The 16,393-nt window shown below is 53.8% G+C and overlaps 2 protein-coding genes across 9 annotated transcripts; one reads left to right on the forward strand and one right to left on the reverse strand.

Moving 5' to 3' along the window:
* Positions 1–2,822: 2,822 nt before the first annotated feature.
* Positions 2,823–10,312, forward strand: ATXN7L3 (ataxin 7 like 3). Of its 4 annotated transcripts, none has more exons than XM_080677244.1 (13): positions 2,823–2,964; positions 4,314–4,424; positions 4,722–4,854; positions 5,018–5,189; positions 5,377–5,474; positions 5,660–5,682; positions 5,963–6,029; positions 6,182–6,267; positions 6,589–6,657; positions 6,932–6,975; positions 7,234–7,305; positions 7,399–7,556; positions 7,651–10,312. In XM_080677244.1, the coding sequence occupies exons 2-13, from the start codon at positions 4,374–4,376 to the stop codon at positions 7,797–7,799; spliced, it is 1,122 nt and encodes a 373-aa protein (XP_080533370.1). In that variant the 5' UTR covers positions 2,823–2,964; positions 4,314–4,373; the 3' UTR covers positions 7,800–10,312. The 4 variants fall into 4 exon arrangements, with proteins under 4 accessions (XP_080533370.1, XP_080533372.1, XP_080533371.1 ...); XM_080677246.1 differs by having other exon boundaries at positions 6,239–6,267; XM_080677245.1 differs by having other exon boundaries at positions 5,984–6,029.
* A 394-nt stretch (positions 10,313–10,706) lies between these two features.
* On the reverse strand, positions 10,707–15,239 carry TMUB2 (transmembrane and ubiquitin like domain containing 2). Of its 5 annotated transcripts, none has more exons than XM_080677250.1 (4): positions 15,041–15,110; positions 14,105–14,281; positions 11,772–12,338; positions 10,707–11,641 (listed from the first exon to the last, which is right to left on the reverse strand). In XM_080677250.1, exons 3-4 carry the CDS (start codon positions 12,311–12,313, stop codon positions 11,278–11,280), a joined length of 906 nt encoding a protein of 301 aa, XP_080533376.1. In that variant the 5' UTR covers positions 12,314–12,338; positions 14,105–14,281; positions 15,041–15,110; the 3' UTR covers positions 10,707–11,277. The 5 variants fall into 5 exon arrangements, with proteins under 5 accessions (XP_080533376.1, XP_080533378.1, XP_080533375.1 ...); XM_080677252.1 differs by lacking the exon at positions 15,041–15,110 and adding an exon at positions 14,368–14,880; XM_080677249.1 differs by lacking the exon at positions 14,105–14,281 and having other exon boundaries at positions 15,041–15,239.
* Positions 15,240–16,393: the final 1,154 nt, after the last annotated feature.

The following is a 16,393-nucleotide window of genomic DNA, read 5'->3' on the forward strand; positions in this document are numbered from 1 at the left end:
CATGTGCCCAAAGACAGGCCAAGTGCTAAATGAATAGTACAATCCAGTTGTAAAGGAATTTGGTCTGAGGATGGCCACAGGTGGGTAAGTGGTGAAGGATTTAGGCAAATGGAGGAGACAGGAAGGCCTCCTGGGTATGTGTAAATTCCTTAGGGCAGGATATACTAGGCATTTTTTTTAAAATATATTTTATTGATTCTCCACAGAGAGGAAGAGAGAGGGACAGAAAGCCAGAAACATCGATGAGAGAGAGACATCGATCAGCTGCCTCCTGCACGCCCCCCACTGGGGATGTGCCCGCAACCCAGGCACATGCCCCTGACCGGAATCGAACCCGGGACCCTCCAGTCCACAGGCCGACGCTCCATCCACTGAGCCAAACCAGCCAGGGCTATACTAGGCATTTTTAGAGAAGGAGCCACATCATTGGAGTGGATTCATGCTGTGGAGGTCCCTGAAGGCCTGGCCTCACTCCTTTACTCTGCACCCAAGTTCAACCACCTCTGAGAGTCTCCACCAGCTGATTTCATAGTAAGTGCAACATATCCCAAAATGAACTTCGTCATTCTTCTGTATCCTCACACCTCCTCCTCAGAGTTAACCCATCTTGGTTAAAGGTGTTTTCAGGTTCTCTCCCCTCTTTACCCCAACACTTCAATCGATAATAAAAACCTACTGCTTCTAAGGTTGTATCTAGACTCCACATTCCTGAGTGATCTACTTGAAATGCGAGTCTGTTCAAAGGATTCCCCTTGAAGACGCCTCATGGCCTATAGCGTTCAAGCCCACAGACTCTTCAGCACACCCTTGGTCCTGTGTGATCTGACCTACTCACCTCCTGCTGCTTCCCCACCAATTCCTATGTTCCAGTTCATCTCCAGATTGAGCCATACTTCAGAAGCTTGGCTTACCTTGACCTGGTTCATTTCCTACTACAAGAAGCCTTTCCCTACCGACCATCTCTCTTACATCACTTGATCCCTCATCCTGGCCACCTCTGTTTCCTATGTATATCTCGCTTGTTTTTATCACGTGGTTTGGCGATTATTCTCCTACAAGTCTGTCTACACTACAAATTGTGACTTGGAGAGTATAATTGTTTTATTTCATGTTTGCATCCCAGCACGGATAAGAATTCTTACAGAGCTCCGTAAGAATAACAGTTAAGATTTACCAGGCACTTACACTGAGCTAACTTGTCACTGCACTAGTGTGTCAATCCTCACAACTTAAATCCAGTGACAATAGAGGAAACTGAGGCAACAGAGTCCATTTGCCTAAGCTCATTTATCAAACCCACAGATTTAAATTTAGATCGGATTTCCCCCCAAAAAATTCAGTTCTGATTTCTGGTCTTAACCACTTAGTACAGTCTTCTCTAATAAATGTTTGCTAAAAATTAAAGAGCCAATGATGGTCCCAAAGTATATGATTTAAGTCTTTCCTCGTTTAATCTTATCTTCTGAGGGGAGAGGGTTGTCATACACCCGTTCCAGGACTCCAGACACGGAGATAACCGAGATGGAAGCGCCAATGTAAAAACCTACTGCGGCTCGGAGGCGGGGAAAGGCCAGAAGGTAAAGCGGGACTGTGAGCGCGGGCGGATACGGGCACACCCAGGAGACTAGCACTGGATCGGGGGAAGGGTCTGGCCGGTGCCAGGCAGTCTACGAGGTGGGGGGGGAGGGGGTCCAGCGTGGGTTCCGGAAGCAGGAAAAGCGAGCAGGTGTGGGATCTATATTAGGATGAGGGCGGGGAGGACGCTCTGCTCAGAACCGCAAAGATCGGCCTCCACCCTCACTGGAGGACCCTCATTTCAGGTGTTTGTTGGTTCGCAGGCCTGGAGGAAGCTGAGATACATCCAGAAACAGGGGAAACGGAGGTTCAGACGAGCCCCTTCAGTTCCACGGCTTCGTTTGCCCTAGGTGCTAATTGCGCCCCACTTTAACTCTGGCCTCTTCACAGAAGTGGCTGCACATTTAAGCGTCAATGCCGGGTTGGGGGCTCGAGCCAAGAGCCCCGAGGGAAGGGCGGGGGAGCCCGGGCCGGAAGGCGTCCCAGGCTCGGCTGGGAGCCGGCGCTCTCTTTAGACGCCACCCGCTGCCCCCGCCCCGGAGCCGGCCGGGACGGCACAAAGTTCCGCCCCCAACGCACCGCGCACCTCACCTTGAACGCCGCCCCACTCACCGCCAACCTATTGGGCCGGCCCGGCCGAGGAGAGACGACGATTGGTCGAGGTGATTCCAGAAGGCTCCGCCCACATCCCCGCCCCCGTCCCCATCCGCCGGTACTTTGGCCGGCGGCGTGGCGCCCCTCCTCCCCGCTCGGTCTCCGCCCCCTGGAGCAAATGCTGCCGAGCTGCGGCCGCGGGGCAGATGCACGCGCTCGGGCCCTTGTAGCAGGCGCGAGCCATCGCTGGGCGCGCGAAAGCGAAAGAAGGAAGAGGAAGGGAGGGCGGGGGCGGGGTGTTAAGGAGGGGCGGGAGGAGGAAGAGGAGGAGGTTGGAGCGCGCTCGCGCTTGGCCTCGAGCCCGCGCGGAGGGAGGGGGAGAGGGGCGCGCGCGCGCACGCTCGCGCTCTCGCCTGCTCCATCCATCCATCCTCCGGTCGCGGCACGCGCGCGCGCTCTGGGCTCGCGCCGCACCCCCCGCCCGGGAGAGGCGGGCTGGAGTGGGGGGCGGGGGGAGGGGCGCGCGGACGGCGCGCGGACTGCGCGCGGGCGGGGTGAGGTGAGGAGGAGGAGGAGGCGGCGACGGGACGAGAAGGGAGGGGAAGGGGCCATGGCCGCCCGGTGAGGCGGCGAGGCGGGGGGGCGGCCCGACCCTCCGGCCCCGGGCCCTGGGCCCCGGGGAGAGGTGAGGACGGACCGACGGACATGGGGCTCCGGAGCAGCCGCCGCCGCCGCCGTCGCCGGAGGACGCGGCCCTGAGAGGCCGCCGGGCCCCGGCGCGGCCCCCCGGGCGGGGTAAGTACGGGACGGAGACGGACGGGGGAGGGGCCTGCGGGAGGCGGGGGGCGGGGTCCGAGGCGGGGCTTGGGCCCCCTCCCCCCCAGGTCTGGGTCAGCGCCCCTTCCCCTCCCCCCGGGCCGACGCGGAAACGCCCGGCTTCCCCCGGCTTCCCGGCCCGGCCGGGGGCCCCTGCTCTCCCCCTGTCTGGGTCCCCCTTGGGCGGGGCGGGGCAGGGCCGGCCGGGGAGGGGGCGCGGGGCCTTTGTTAGGAAGCCAGGCCCCAGCCCCCGGGACAATAGAGACACCCTCCCGGACTCCTCTCCCCGGCCGTCCGGGGCTGTCGGCGGGTGGGAAAGGAGAGGGGCCGGGAGGCGTCCCACTCTGTCCACTCTCTAAGGGTCGGTCTGTCCCGGACCGGCGCCGGCCCTCCGGCGGCTCGGCTCTCCTCCCCCCAGTCGGTATGATGCAGCAGCAGTGCCGCAGGGACGGGGGACGAGCCGAGGCCCGGCCCCCTACCCTCCCAAGTGCCCCTGGCTCATTTGTCAGTCCCCACCCCGCTCTAGGCCGGCTGCTCCTTAAACTCGTACCCACCGTTCCGAGGGGCCCCAGACTGTGGGCACTGTTTCTGAATCCTTTGGTGGGGATTCCTGGACTTTGGGGCTCTTGGAGAGACTTCCGGGCGGATCCTGAGGGAGGGAGGGTGGTTATCTAAAAGAAGAACAGGTAAGGGGAGTGCCCACTCCTGGCATGTCATCCCACCGGGCTCTACCCCCTCTTGCTCATGGTGACTAGAAATGCCCCTTTAGCTCTAGGTTTCTGTGGACTCTGCTTCCCTCCTATAGTGACAGGCTTATTTCAAGGGAAGTCATTGGGGTGAAGGTTGTAGGGTCTTAGGGCCATTCCTACTTCTGGTAGCAGTACCCCCCCAAGTGGACATCCTGGCTGAAAGCAGAGGTGACTCTTAAGGAGAGCCTGGGGAAGGAGGGGGGGAGTGTATTTAGGAGTCTGTGCAGTTCTTTGCCACACCCTATGGGGCCTTAGAGTTCCTTCTCCTCCCCCTGCTGCATTGCACCATGGGTATCAAAGAGGGTTTTGAGTTTTGGGGACCTGGGGTGAGCTGCTGCCTCCTATAGACCCAGACTCTGATTAGCAGTAGAGCCAGGGCCTGAGTTAAGGCCTGGGAAGGACTAGGCCGTCTTTGGGTTTCAGGCCTTGAAGGACCATCCAGACTTAGTGAGCCTAGGCCTTAGGGGGGGTATATCCTGATGCCAGGATTAAGCTCTGGGCATCGAGGTATGGAGGGGAGGTGGCAATGTTCAGAGGTGCCTTGGACTCATACCAACACCCCCACTCCCATGTGTGCAGCCGTGTTGCCGCCCGCTGTGCTATGAGCAGTCAGAGCGCCGTCTCCACAAGAGTTTACAAATGAAAATGGAGGAAATGTCTTTGTCTGGCCTGGATAACAGCAAACTAGAGGTGAGGGCTCCCCCACGTGTGCCTCTAGTTCTTTCTCTTGATGTCTCTACGTTATTATATCTGATATCCAAACCAAAGAGGAATTTGGGTAGTCAGCCTTGTTCCTTAATTGGAATAGGGCCAGCTGAAAAGGCCCAAGGATTCAGAAGAAAGAAGGCGAAGTCAAGATGGGAGAAATGGCAAAGAAAGCATTATTTTTGGCCAGGCACAACTGGCAAGAGATTTGGTTGGTGAGAGTTGCTTTCAGTCCACGGGGCTGTGACTCTCATGATTGTGGATGTTCTCCCCTACACCCAGGCCATCGCTCAGGAGATATACGCTGACCTGGTCGAGGATTCTTGTTTGGGATTCTGCTTTGAGGTACACCGGGCTGTCAAGTGTGGCTACTTCTTCCTGGACGACACGGATCCTGATAGCATGAAGGATTTTGGTGAGCTTCAGGGTTGAAGAGAGCAGTCCTGGTAGTGCTTGGAGGTTCCTCTAGAAATCACATCACATGTAGAGCCTGGAGCTCCTGTGAGCTTAGGCAGGGAGTTGGAAGAGGCCATGGGTGGGAATGCCCACCCTGATCGCCACGCCTCTCCTGTCCCCAGAGATCGTGGACCAGCCGGGGTTGGACATCTTTGGACAGGTTTTCAACCAGTGGAAGAGCAAGGAGTGTGTTTGCCCCAATTGCAGCCGCAGCATTGCCGCTTCCCGCTTTGCTCCCCATCTGGAGAAGTGCCTAGGAATGGGTCGGAACAGCAGCCGAATCGCCAACCGCCGGTGAGGGCTTCTCCTCCTGGTAAAACCAGAGCTGCTCATCATTTGCAGCTTATAATATGGTGTAGTCCCTTGGGGGCATTTGTAGGGTACAGAGGGTGGGTGGGTCATGCTTGGCCCCAGATGCTATACTATATGGGGGTAAGAGAGAGGTGGCAGCCTTGGCCTTTCTCTTTCCTACCTTTGTCAGGATTGCCAATAGCAACAGCATGAACAAGTCTGAGAGTGACCAAGAGGATAATGATGACATCAATGACAACGACTGGTCCTATGGCTCAGAGAAAAAAGGTGTTTGGGCATCTGGGGAAACTTGGAGGGCATTGGGGGTAAGGTGGGCCAGAGGGAATTGGGTAACAAAACTACATTTTGTTATCTTGAATGAGGGCAGAGAATGTAGTTTTGTACTTTTCTTTCGGTGCCCTTAGATTGGGAACTTAAAGTGACCCTGCCCTTTATCCTTTTGTCCTACACAGCCAAGAAGAGAAAATCAGACAAGGTGAGAGCCGGGGCAAGCATGAGGGAAATTTGGGCAAAGGACAGATACCCTCCCCTTTGGGCAGGGAGTCCTCGGGAATCTTGACTCAAGTCTGAGGTCATTGGGTACCTCTGGGTTCTGGGATGAGGGTATCTGTGGTGGGCAGGAGGGCAGCAGAGGCTTTGGGAGGATGGGGGTGGAAATGGGTAGAAAGAGTAGAAATTTGAGGATGTTTCTTTGTCAAATCTTTTTTCCTTCCCTGGGTTCTCGGCTCCCCCTTATCGTTACCCTTTCCCCAAAGCTATGGTATCTCCCATTCCAGAACCCCAATTCCCCTCGAAGATCCAAGTCTTTAAAACACAAAAATGGTAAGTGGGGCTGTAATAACTTTAGTGATTCTAGCTGTGTTTTCTGGGATTCATTGCTGGAGGGTGGGAGGTGGGAGGCTTGGGGGGCAGGGGTATCGAGGGAGGGCCTGTGATCCTTCTGTCACCCCCACTTCCTCTCTGGTTATTTTCAGGGTTCTCTGTCTGTACCTCTGCATCAAACACCCTTCCCCTTCTTTTTTCTTCTTCAGGGGAACTTAGCAATTCGGATCCTTTTAAGGTGAGTGAGTAGGGGCTGCCCTTCTTAGGTTCCCTCTCATTTTCCTTGTTGTGGGTTGGGTGGGATTTAGACAAGTGGGGATCAGAATGCTGACAGCCAGAAGCACTCAATGGGGTATTTAGATCTTGCATATTTATGTTCTTTATGGGCCCCAGCCCCTCACCATGTGCAGGAGGGATGGAAGGAATCATTAAAAAACTGCTGGGAAGTCTTAAGCTTTCCTTACTTAGAAAAGGTTGAGAGAGACTGGTCTGCACCCCATCCCCACCCTCTTTTCTTTGGCTGCTGCTTCTCTAACTTGTACCTCTGGTTCTCCCCCAGTATAACAGCTCAACTGGGATCAGCTACGAGACCTTGGGACCGGAGGAGCTGCGTAGCCTGCTCACCACGGTGAGGAACCAGGGAAGGGGAGGCCTTTGGGAGTGGGCTGAAGCCACAGGCAGTGGTCAAGGCCCTGGAGAAAGCTGGTGACATAGCAATCAGGGCCATATAGTTCTTTCTCTGGAATTAGGTTTCCTGGCCATTGGTGGTCTGGGACCGTCTGCTCTGGACACCGTGGGGCCATTTCTGCATGTGCTATCTAGCATTTATACAGAAGAAAACATCTAGTGTCTAGAGTTAGGTTCTCCTCCATCCCTCCTTTCAGCTTATATTCCTCTTCCAGCAATGTGGGGTGATTTCTGAACACACCAAGAAGATGTGCACAAGGTGAGCTCAGAACCTAGAAGGGAGCCAGGGGCCCTCCTGCACTTACCCTGGGCATGGGTTGGGAGTACCCCTGGACTTGAGCAATGGGACTCCCACCCTTCTCCTCCCCTCCTCTAATGATCAGGCCTTAGGCTACAATCTGGGGGCTCTCTGTTCATCCCTTCCCTATTGTCCTTCCCTCCCACCTCTGCTGAGGGGAGGGGCTTCACCTTAGAGCCTTCCTGCCTTGTCAGGGTCTGATCATTCTCTCCCCACCAGGTCCCTGCGCTGCCCCCAGCATACGGATGAGCAGCGGCGAGCCGTGCGGATTTACTTCCTTGGACCCTCCGCGTAAGTGACCCTCCAATAGGGGTTGTGGGTTTTGAAAGTTTAGGATGATAATTGGTATCTGTAAAGCTCTTCTCTGGCCCATCCCCTTTCCAGTGTCCTTCCAGAGGTCGAGAGTTCCCTGGATAATGACAGCTTTGACATGACTGACAGCCAGGCCCTGATCAGCCGGCTTCAGTGGGATGGCTCCTCTGATCTCTCACCCTCTGATTCAGGCTCCTCCAAGACGAGTGAGAATCAGGGATGGGGTCTAGGTAAGTGATCCAGCTGGGTCCAAAGCAAAGGAGTGGGGGCATCTTGTGTTCTGCCACAACCTTGCCCTCATTCCTTGTGCCTCTTTCTCTTCAGGTACCAACAGCTCTGAGTCACGGAAAACCAAGAAAAAGAAATCCCATCTGAGCCTGGTAGGGACTGCCTCCGGCCTGGGCTCTAACAAGAAGAAAAAGCCAAAGCCACCGGCACCCCCAACGCCCAGCATCTACGATGACATCAACTGACTTGGGTGCAAGGGATAGCCTTTGGCTAAGCAGAGCCCTGTCTCCCGACCCCCACCCAGGTGGCATAGCCTGGCAAATGGACGGCTGTTGGGGGTCTGGGCTTGGGAGGCTTGGTGGGCCAGGCAGGCAGAGGATCCAATTATGTGCCCCTGGGGGGTGTCAGGATCCTCTGCGAGGAGTACGACCCCTCGGCATGCAGGACTCAGACCTGGACATACTATGCCTTGGACATAAGTTTGGTGGGGAGGCGGTTTTCATATTTATTCTGTGAGTTACTGGATGTCCAGCTAGGCCAGGGGCCTGACCTGGGCACTCTGCTAGGGCACTGCCTGCCCCCCAACCCAGGAACTGGACTAAGCCCTGCCGAGGAGCATTGTGGCTACCTGGGAGGCTGTGGGTTAGAAGCTGAGCCTGGAGGGGCCTCCCCCAGCTGCCCTCAGCAATGTGAATGGGTCCGGTGCTTGGAGCTGAGGGGCAGGGCTGGGCATGTCCTGTCTGTGTGCAGAATCCTATCAAATGCCCCAAATCCCAGGGGTAGGCAGGCACAGTGAGCTGTCTGCTGAGGTAGGCGTCCAGAACTGCCGCTGCCTTCCCTGCCCCTCACAGGGGCAGCCCTTTCCCCTCAGTCCCCATGGGCCTCCTCAGCAGCAGGAGCTGTCCTTTTGTTGTTGGGTGCCAGGAAAGGGCCTCCAGCCTCTACAGCTTCAAAGACTGGGCAAGGGGAGGGAGGAAGAGGGAGCTGTGTATCAAAATGACTCCCCCTACCTTTTCTCCCTGATCCAGGGCTGGTGAGGAGTGGGGCCCCAAGGTGAGAGGGAACGGTGCTGCTTTATTTGAAATGTTTTCTTACCTCATTCCCTGCCCCAGGAAGGGGCTCAGCCTCACCCTCCTGGGGTGGCCCCATGTTCCTCCTGCCTACCCTGCCCCATTGGCCTTCCAGGGCAGCCCATGTTCCCAACTGCTGCTTGCTACCCCCTCTTTCACCTTGACCAGCTTCAGTTCCTCTCTCGATGCTCCTGCCTCCAAAGCCTGCCCTGTTTCCCCTTCCTTAGCCGCTTTTAAGTTATTTATTCTGTACTTGTGGTTTGGGGCTCTGAGGAAAATCCTGATCTTTACCTCTTCCCCTTTGCTAGGAGTGGGGTGGGAAGAGGGTAGTCTCTGTGCTCTGGGTTATCAGTAGAGGGGAAGGGGTATCATGTCTAGGCATTGCCCTTCTGTGGACTGTCATGCCAGTGTGCCCACCTGCCTGGTCTACATCCTAAAGAGATGTGCAATCCCACCTCCATGCGGGCACCATCACTCCCAGGAGCTGAGTTGGAGGAATGCAGACTGGGCTGGGAGCAGAGCTGACTGACACGGGTGGAGTTGACCCTAAGCCAAGTTCTCTGGCATTTGCTGGATGTGTCCCCTGCCCTCCTCCCAGGAGGAGTTATCCCACATTGGGTAGCTAGTACCCAGGACTTGTTGGACTGATTTGGGTTAGGGATCCTAGAGGGTTAAGGGAGCAACATAGATGGGGTTGTAGTACCCTGTCTGGAACCCCAACCTCCCCTGGGATGGTTCTACTTGTGGCTGATGCCTGGTTGCAAATTTGTTTTTAACCCAAGAATTGTGATTATTTTTTAAGAAGCCAAACAAATTTTGTCAGGAGTTAGAATAAATTCTGGGGCCTGGGCTCCTCTGTTCTTGACACCCTATCCCCACCCCCCATTTCCCGCCCCCAGTCTTCTCCCTCTAAGGGGAAGCCAGAGGTAAAGGAGGATCTCAGCCAGCCTCCAGCCTGCTTCCAAATGACGTCCTGGAAATAGGTTGAAGGTGAAGGGAGGAAGGCCAGGGGCCATTTTCCCTTCTGAGAGGCAGCTGCAGTTCAGGCCCTAATATACCCTTTCCCCTCTGGCCTCTCCCATTCTCCCCTTCTGGTTGGAGGAGAGAGAAGTGGGAAGTAGTTTGGGAACGGGTTTGTCCACATCCACTTCCCTTTTGTTCCTCAGGCCACCTCAGGGCAGAGCCCCCCTGCCCAAGCTGGGTAAGAGATGGGCTTGGTCCGACAGGGACCCTGAGAGAACAAATCCCTATCCCTTTCCTTCCCAGGAGAGTATGCCCCCCTACCATGTAGTTGAACAGGGGCTAAGAGCTCCCCAGTCCCCTTCCTCTAACAGCAGGCTGTGTGGGTTTCAATTCCCATCCTCCCCACCCTGGCTAGGTGTCGTCCACCCTGTATCCTATCATGTGTCTGAGTGTGTGTGGGGGGGTTCTGTACTAATTTCCATGGCCGGTGGCTTTTCCTTCCATGCATCACTCCCCCCCGCATGCCCAGGGGCCACCCGCCTGGCATTACCGCATGCTGGGGTCATTGGGGGAGGGGGGTGGGGGCTCACGCTGTCCTGTGGTCTTGAGATTTTTATTTTTGCATATGTAATCCATCTTGTACAGGTAGCTAACTTTGTAAACGCTGTGTATTTCCCCTGCCCCTCATGGCTGCTGGTGTAAATAAACTGCATCTCCCGTTGGTAGCTGGGCCTACCCACCCTCATTACCATGTTGCTGGAGGCAGAGCAAAGCCATTCTCTTAATGTTACAGAAGGAAGCTCCATAGCCACAAAATGGAACTTTATTCAGTCACAGACACTGGCCCTCCATCCAACAGCCCCAGAGACAAGGGCCTGGGGCATAGTGCTCCATACCCAGAGCTTCTTGGAGCTGGGCAGTGCAGGTCACTGGCTGAGAGCCAGAGCTGTTTCTTGCTTACAGCCTTAGGCCTAGGGTAGCTGCAGCTGTGGCCTGGCCTCTCCCAATGCTGGGGGCTTGGCTTTGTGCCCCAATCCCCTTCCTGACAGAGCTCTATAAAGGACTATTAAAAAGAAAATACAACAAAGTGCTTTGAAAAAAAGAACACTGGAAACTGTCCAGAACATGGAGAACACTCTATTCCTGCTACAGGGGTAGAGGGAGAAGAGAGAGGGCAGCTAGGTGCCTATAGGACAAGCTGACAACCTTCATTCCTGCCTGTGTGATTTCAGTCAAAAGATGGATATTCCACTAAGGAACTGAAAGATACTCCAGGTTCCCTACAGAATTATGCTGGGGCCATGCTACACTGCCCTGGCAGGCGGCCCTGAATGCTGAGAAACAAACATGCAGGACAATGGGAAGAGTTAGGGTCACAGGAGAAAATCCTGAGAGCCCAGGCTCCCCACTGAGCTGGGCCACCAGGGTGGCTCTGAACTTCAGGACCCTAAAAAGAAGGAAGATGACATCCTCGTTTCTACCTGAGTTGTGCTTGCACAGAGGGGATGTCTGTACCCTCATGGACATGAAGGGGAGGCCCCATACCGGCCTCCTTTGTCCTATGGAAGAGAACCCACCATATCCTTTCCATCCCTCCCTCCCAGGCCCTTGGGCCCAGCTCTGGCCAGGAAAGGGGGAAGCTCTGGCTATAAGGAGGAAGACCATGCCTTTCATTTTTCTCCCTATGTCCTTATCGTCCATACATCCCAAATACTAGGAAGCTGAAGAAGACAGTGACCCCAACCAGGGAGACAGTGGCAGGTGCTGTGAAGAACTGGCGGTAATTGATACGGAAGTACCAGACCACACCCAACAGCACCACAAACACAGGCACCATGAGGCTGCCCACACTGACACCGAGGCTGGGGGGCTCAGTGACTGAGGAGGCCAGGGAGGCTGAGGGGCCTGGAACAGCTGACCCTGGAGGTGAGTGGTGGCAGTGAATCACACAGTTGTTGGTAATGTTCAGGGAACGAAGTGTGCGGGCTGGGTCCTGCAGTAGGTGGCCCTGGTAGATCAGTTTCATCTGGCTCTCTTGTCCAGGGAAGTATTTACTGTTAAGATGAAAGAGAAGGAAAGAAGCAAGAATGAGAAGACAAACAGGTCTGAACCAACAAAGCAGGGCAATGGGGAAAAATTGGGGACGTGGCTTATTAAAAGTCTCCCGCTTTTCAGCTCACTCACCTCTTTAGTATACCCACAGTATCTTCTGGCCTGGCCACAGCCAGCTCCTCCGTGTCATTGAGGAATTTGAGCCGCACGTTGATGAGGCCAGGGCTGGGAAGCAGGCAGGTGCTATCCTCAGATCTCAGAGGGGCTTCTGGACCGCTGCTCTCTGTGTCCACTTGTCTTTTGGGCAGGCCTTGGATGTCAAGCAGATGCTCAAGGCTGGGCTCAATACCACCTCCAGCTCCAGGATCTCCTGTAGAGTCTCTACCACCTTCTCCAGCCTCTTCAGCCTTCTCATCATTACCGTCTGATGGATGGGGGAGTTCATTTGGCTCTGGGGTGCCTTGGCCCACCACCAGATGGTCCACATGCCCCAGGTGGAGGACGGATGTGTCGCCAGCTGACACAATAGTGCTTAGGAGCTGGTTGCTACTGCTGTCTGCTACGTAGGTAGAAAGCCAAGCTAGGACCAAGGCTAGAATCAGCACCACCACACCTGCCACCACAGTCACCTCATTACCCACACCCTCAATAAGGGTGACATCAGAGAGTCCCATGGCCTGGCTGCTGTCGGGGTCCACACTGCAGGAACAAAGGGGGATAACATCAGCAGGGCCTGTGGGGTTACAACCAGGTTTCTTTTTATTTTTTTAAATCCTCATCCAAGGTTTTCCACTGATTTTTAGAGCGAGTGGAAGAGAGGGAAAGACATGAATTGGTGACCTCCTGCATGTGCCCCAACCAGGGCCCAGGCTAGGGCGGAGCCTACAACCAAGGTACGTGCCCTTGACTGGAATCGAACTCGGGACCCTTGGGTCCACAGGCTGACGCTCTATCCACTGAGCCAAACTGGCTAGAGCGTAATCCGGTTTCTAGTTTGTTTAGCTTCTAACTAACCCAGCCCTGAAAGAAAATGGAGTTCATTGTCCTGCAGAAGGGGAAACCTTCCTAACTCTGAACTCCCAACCTAAAGCTAAGGACTTACCCTTTATCTCTATTGTGAAACTCAAGTTCCACACCCTTCCTCTCTCACAATCCAACCACCCAATGAATCTGGATCATAAGGAAAACCATACAGCTTTATTGCTGTTGCAATTGCTTGTTGCTTTTTTGGTAGCTGGGGCAAACATTTGCTTCTTTGAGCCCTGAGTTTCTCTAGGACTTCTATCACTTAGTCAAGCAACTGTGCCTCTTTGAAGAGCCGCCAAGGTGGCCTCAGAGAGACCAAATAGCCTGTATTTTATTTTGGAGCCCCTTTGGAGGCATACTGCAACCACTCTTGCCAGAATGTCTCATTTAAAACCCCATCTCAAAAAAAAAAAAAAAAAAGGAAATAAAAGAACCTATCTCATGGTCACATATCTAGGTCCAGACGTCAAGAGCCAAAGAAAATCAATTTATCATCAAAAGCAGAGTCAGCCCAACCGATATGGCTCAGTGGTTGAGTGTCAACCCAGGAATCAGGCGGTCACGGTCAGGGCACATGCCCCGGTTGCGGGCTCAATACCCAGTAAGAGCATGTAGGAGGCAGCCGATCGATGATTCTCTCATCATTGATGTTTCTCTCTCCCTTCCTCCCTCTGAAATCAATAAAATATTAAAAAAAACAACACCATAGTCAGATCTCCCCAAAGGGACAAAAGAGTCAGAAAACCCCACAGGCCCTATAAAGGTTATCAGCAAACACTATACAGAAGGCATTGTGTCTGCTTCCTATGAAGCTTTTCTGGCAAGCTCTGGGGAGCAGAGTAGGACAGACATCAGACATACCACCCTATTGGATCACTATAGGCTCACAACTGAAAAAACCACTACCAGAGCAGAACAGATTTGGAAAACTCCCAAAATAGCTGTCACAATCCGTATCTCCATCTCTTTTCATATTGTGTAGGTTCTCCCTCAGCAGTTTCTTAGAAAGGCAAGGATCACGACTTGCTCCTTGGAGTACCTACTCTTTCCCTTGGAGAATCTGCTGCTTTCACCGTTGTCGCTGGGCAAATCCAGTCTAATGACTATCATTACCAGGCTATTCTCACAGCAACTATAAAACTCACATGCATCTATCTGTCCATCTCTCTCTACTAGACTCCTGGAAGACAAGGATCACATGTATTTCTCTATGTGCTGCAGTGCCCAGCATGTCACAGTAGTTGCTCAAAAAATATGTGTGGAATGTATCAACATCTGCCCAGTTTCCACATTCTTATTTATACATGAGCTCCGGAGTCCGGGAAAAACCCACTAATTTATAATCCTGGTCTTGCCCTTTACTAGCTCTGTAATTTCAGACAACTTTCTCAGAACTTCAGCTTTCTCATAAGTAAAATGGGGTTAAAAACAGTACCTACCTGCCCTAGCTGGGTGGCTCAGTTGGTTGGAGCGTTGTCCCTTACACCAAAAGGTTGTGGGTTCGATTCCCGGTCAGGGCACATTACTAGGTTGCAGGTTCGATCTCTGGTTGGGGCGCGTAGGGGAGGCAACCCATCGATGTTCCTCTCGGTGTTTCTCTTTCCCTTCCTCTCTCTCTAAAAATTAATAAAAACATATCCTCAGGTGAGGATTATTTTAAAAAACCTGATCCCATTATTGCCCTGCTAAAAACAGTACCTACCTCATAAAGTTGTTTTAAAGATGACGGGAAATTATCGAAGCAAAATACTTAGCAGAGTGCCTGGCACATTGCAATTGTTCAATAAATAAATGGTAGTAATTATCACTACCACAACTAACCCCTGATGGTGAGAAGGTTAATGTCATTAACACCGATTTACAGAAAAGGAAACTGTGGAGAAGAGGCTGAAAAGACAGGCACTGACACAGGAAATTTTGGGCAGGGGGCAGGGCAAGACCCCAGGTCTTCTGCCTCAGAGGCCTTCCCTCTCTCCTCAGCCTGTGAGCGACCCTGACGGGGCGGTGAGGGGGCGTCCCCTGCCTTTTCTTGAAGCGAAGGCTCCGCGTTTGGGCGGTCCTATTCTCGCGGCACTGGAGAGGGTTCCGTGGGCCCACCCGAGCCGAAAGGTCGCCTGGTCCCAGCCGCCGAGCCCAAGCCCACGTCTCCCAGCCGGTGAGGGGTAAAATCGGGTGAGTGGGTCACAAACCTTCCACACCCCTCAAACTTCGGGGCGGGGCCGGGGGGCTGGGGGCGGGGCTTGTGTACGCGGGGAGTCATGGGAAATTAAGAAGGGATTGGACCGGTACTGCTATGCCTGGATAGGGAAAGAGGACCTCACCTGAAACGGACAGACCAAGTATTTTGACTTCTCTAGGACGGCCGATGGACTCACCTTTCCGTAGGGGCCGGGGAAGGGACTGGCTACCCTCGATTCTGTCCAGGGTCCAGTCTCTTCCGGCTTCTCCCGGAAGCTGTTAGAACCAGAGACAGGAAGTCCCGCCTCCTCGCCTTGCACTGATGACGTAAATCTACGTAAGGCGGGCTGGCGTAAACGTATTCTTTAAAAGGGACAGGTTTCTCAGCGGAAGGAGAGGCGGAGTCATTGTTAGCGGGATCTTGGCCCTCCCGGGGCAGGACCACGCCCAGTGGGCGGGGTCCGAGGAGCCCTGGGTTGAAGGGTGGGGTCAGGAGGGAGTTGGGGGCGGTGCTTGATAGAGGGCGTGGTTTCGGGTCTGGAAGATTGAGCAGGCTGGCACCGCTGGGCGGAACCGAGCAGCACTTCCCTCTTTCCAATCTTGTTCTTCCGGCCCTGCTCCTAGCCTCCCTGTCTGATAGGATTTATTACTATTCCGGGTTAGCAGGATCAGTAAGGTCTGGTCTCTCTGAGCTCCAAGAATTCAGGGCTAGTCGGGAGACAAACAGGGAGACTAGTTACTATCCGGTGCTCGGAGAATGCGGCCTCAGGCAGCGTGGGACTTGGGTAAATTATGCAAGAAAGCATTTCAAAGAAGACACAGATTCAGGGGCGGTTTAGAACATAAGAAATGCAGGAGCCCAAGAAAAGGTTCAGCTTCCAAGAACTTATCCAGATTTTTGCAATTAAATTTTTTTCTAAAGACGTGCTGGGTTTTTTGTTTTCTGGTAAACAATTTATTAAAGTATAAATAATGCAGGGGCAAACTCATAAGCGAGGAGCTCAGGTAATTTTCGCCAACAGAACACACCGGTAGAACTAGCATTTGGATCAAGAAATAGAAAACGGCCCTGGCCGGTTTGGCTCAGTGGATGGAGCGTCGGCCTGGGGACTGAAGGGTCCCGGGTTCGATTCCAGTCAAGGGCATGTACCTTGGTTGCGGGCACATCCCCAGTGGGGGGCGTGCAGGAGGCAGCTGATCGATGCTTCTCTCTCATCGATGTTTCCATCTCTCTGTCCCTCTCCCTTCCTCTCTGTAAAAAATCAATAAAATATATTAAAAAAAAAAAAAAAAGAAAAGAAATAGAAAACGGCCCGTCTGTGTGACTCAATGGTTGATCTTCAATCTAGGAACCAGGAGGTCACGGTTTGACTCCCAGAGTACATGCCCCGGTTGGGGGCTCCATCCCAGTAGGGGGCGTGCAGGAGGCAGCTGATCTCTCTCTCCCTCTCCCTTCCTCTCAGAAATAAATAAAAATTTAATTTTTAAAAATACTCCCGCCATTAAAAAAATTTCCCCCCAACCTAGTGGAATATCATATTACTTTTTTA

This window comes from Plecotus auritus (assembly GCF_963455305.1).
Source record: "Plecotus auritus genome assembly, chromosome: 7".
In the NCBI taxonomy this organism is placed as follows: Eukaryota; Metazoa; Chordata; class Mammalia; order Chiroptera; family Vespertilionidae; genus Plecotus; species Plecotus auritus.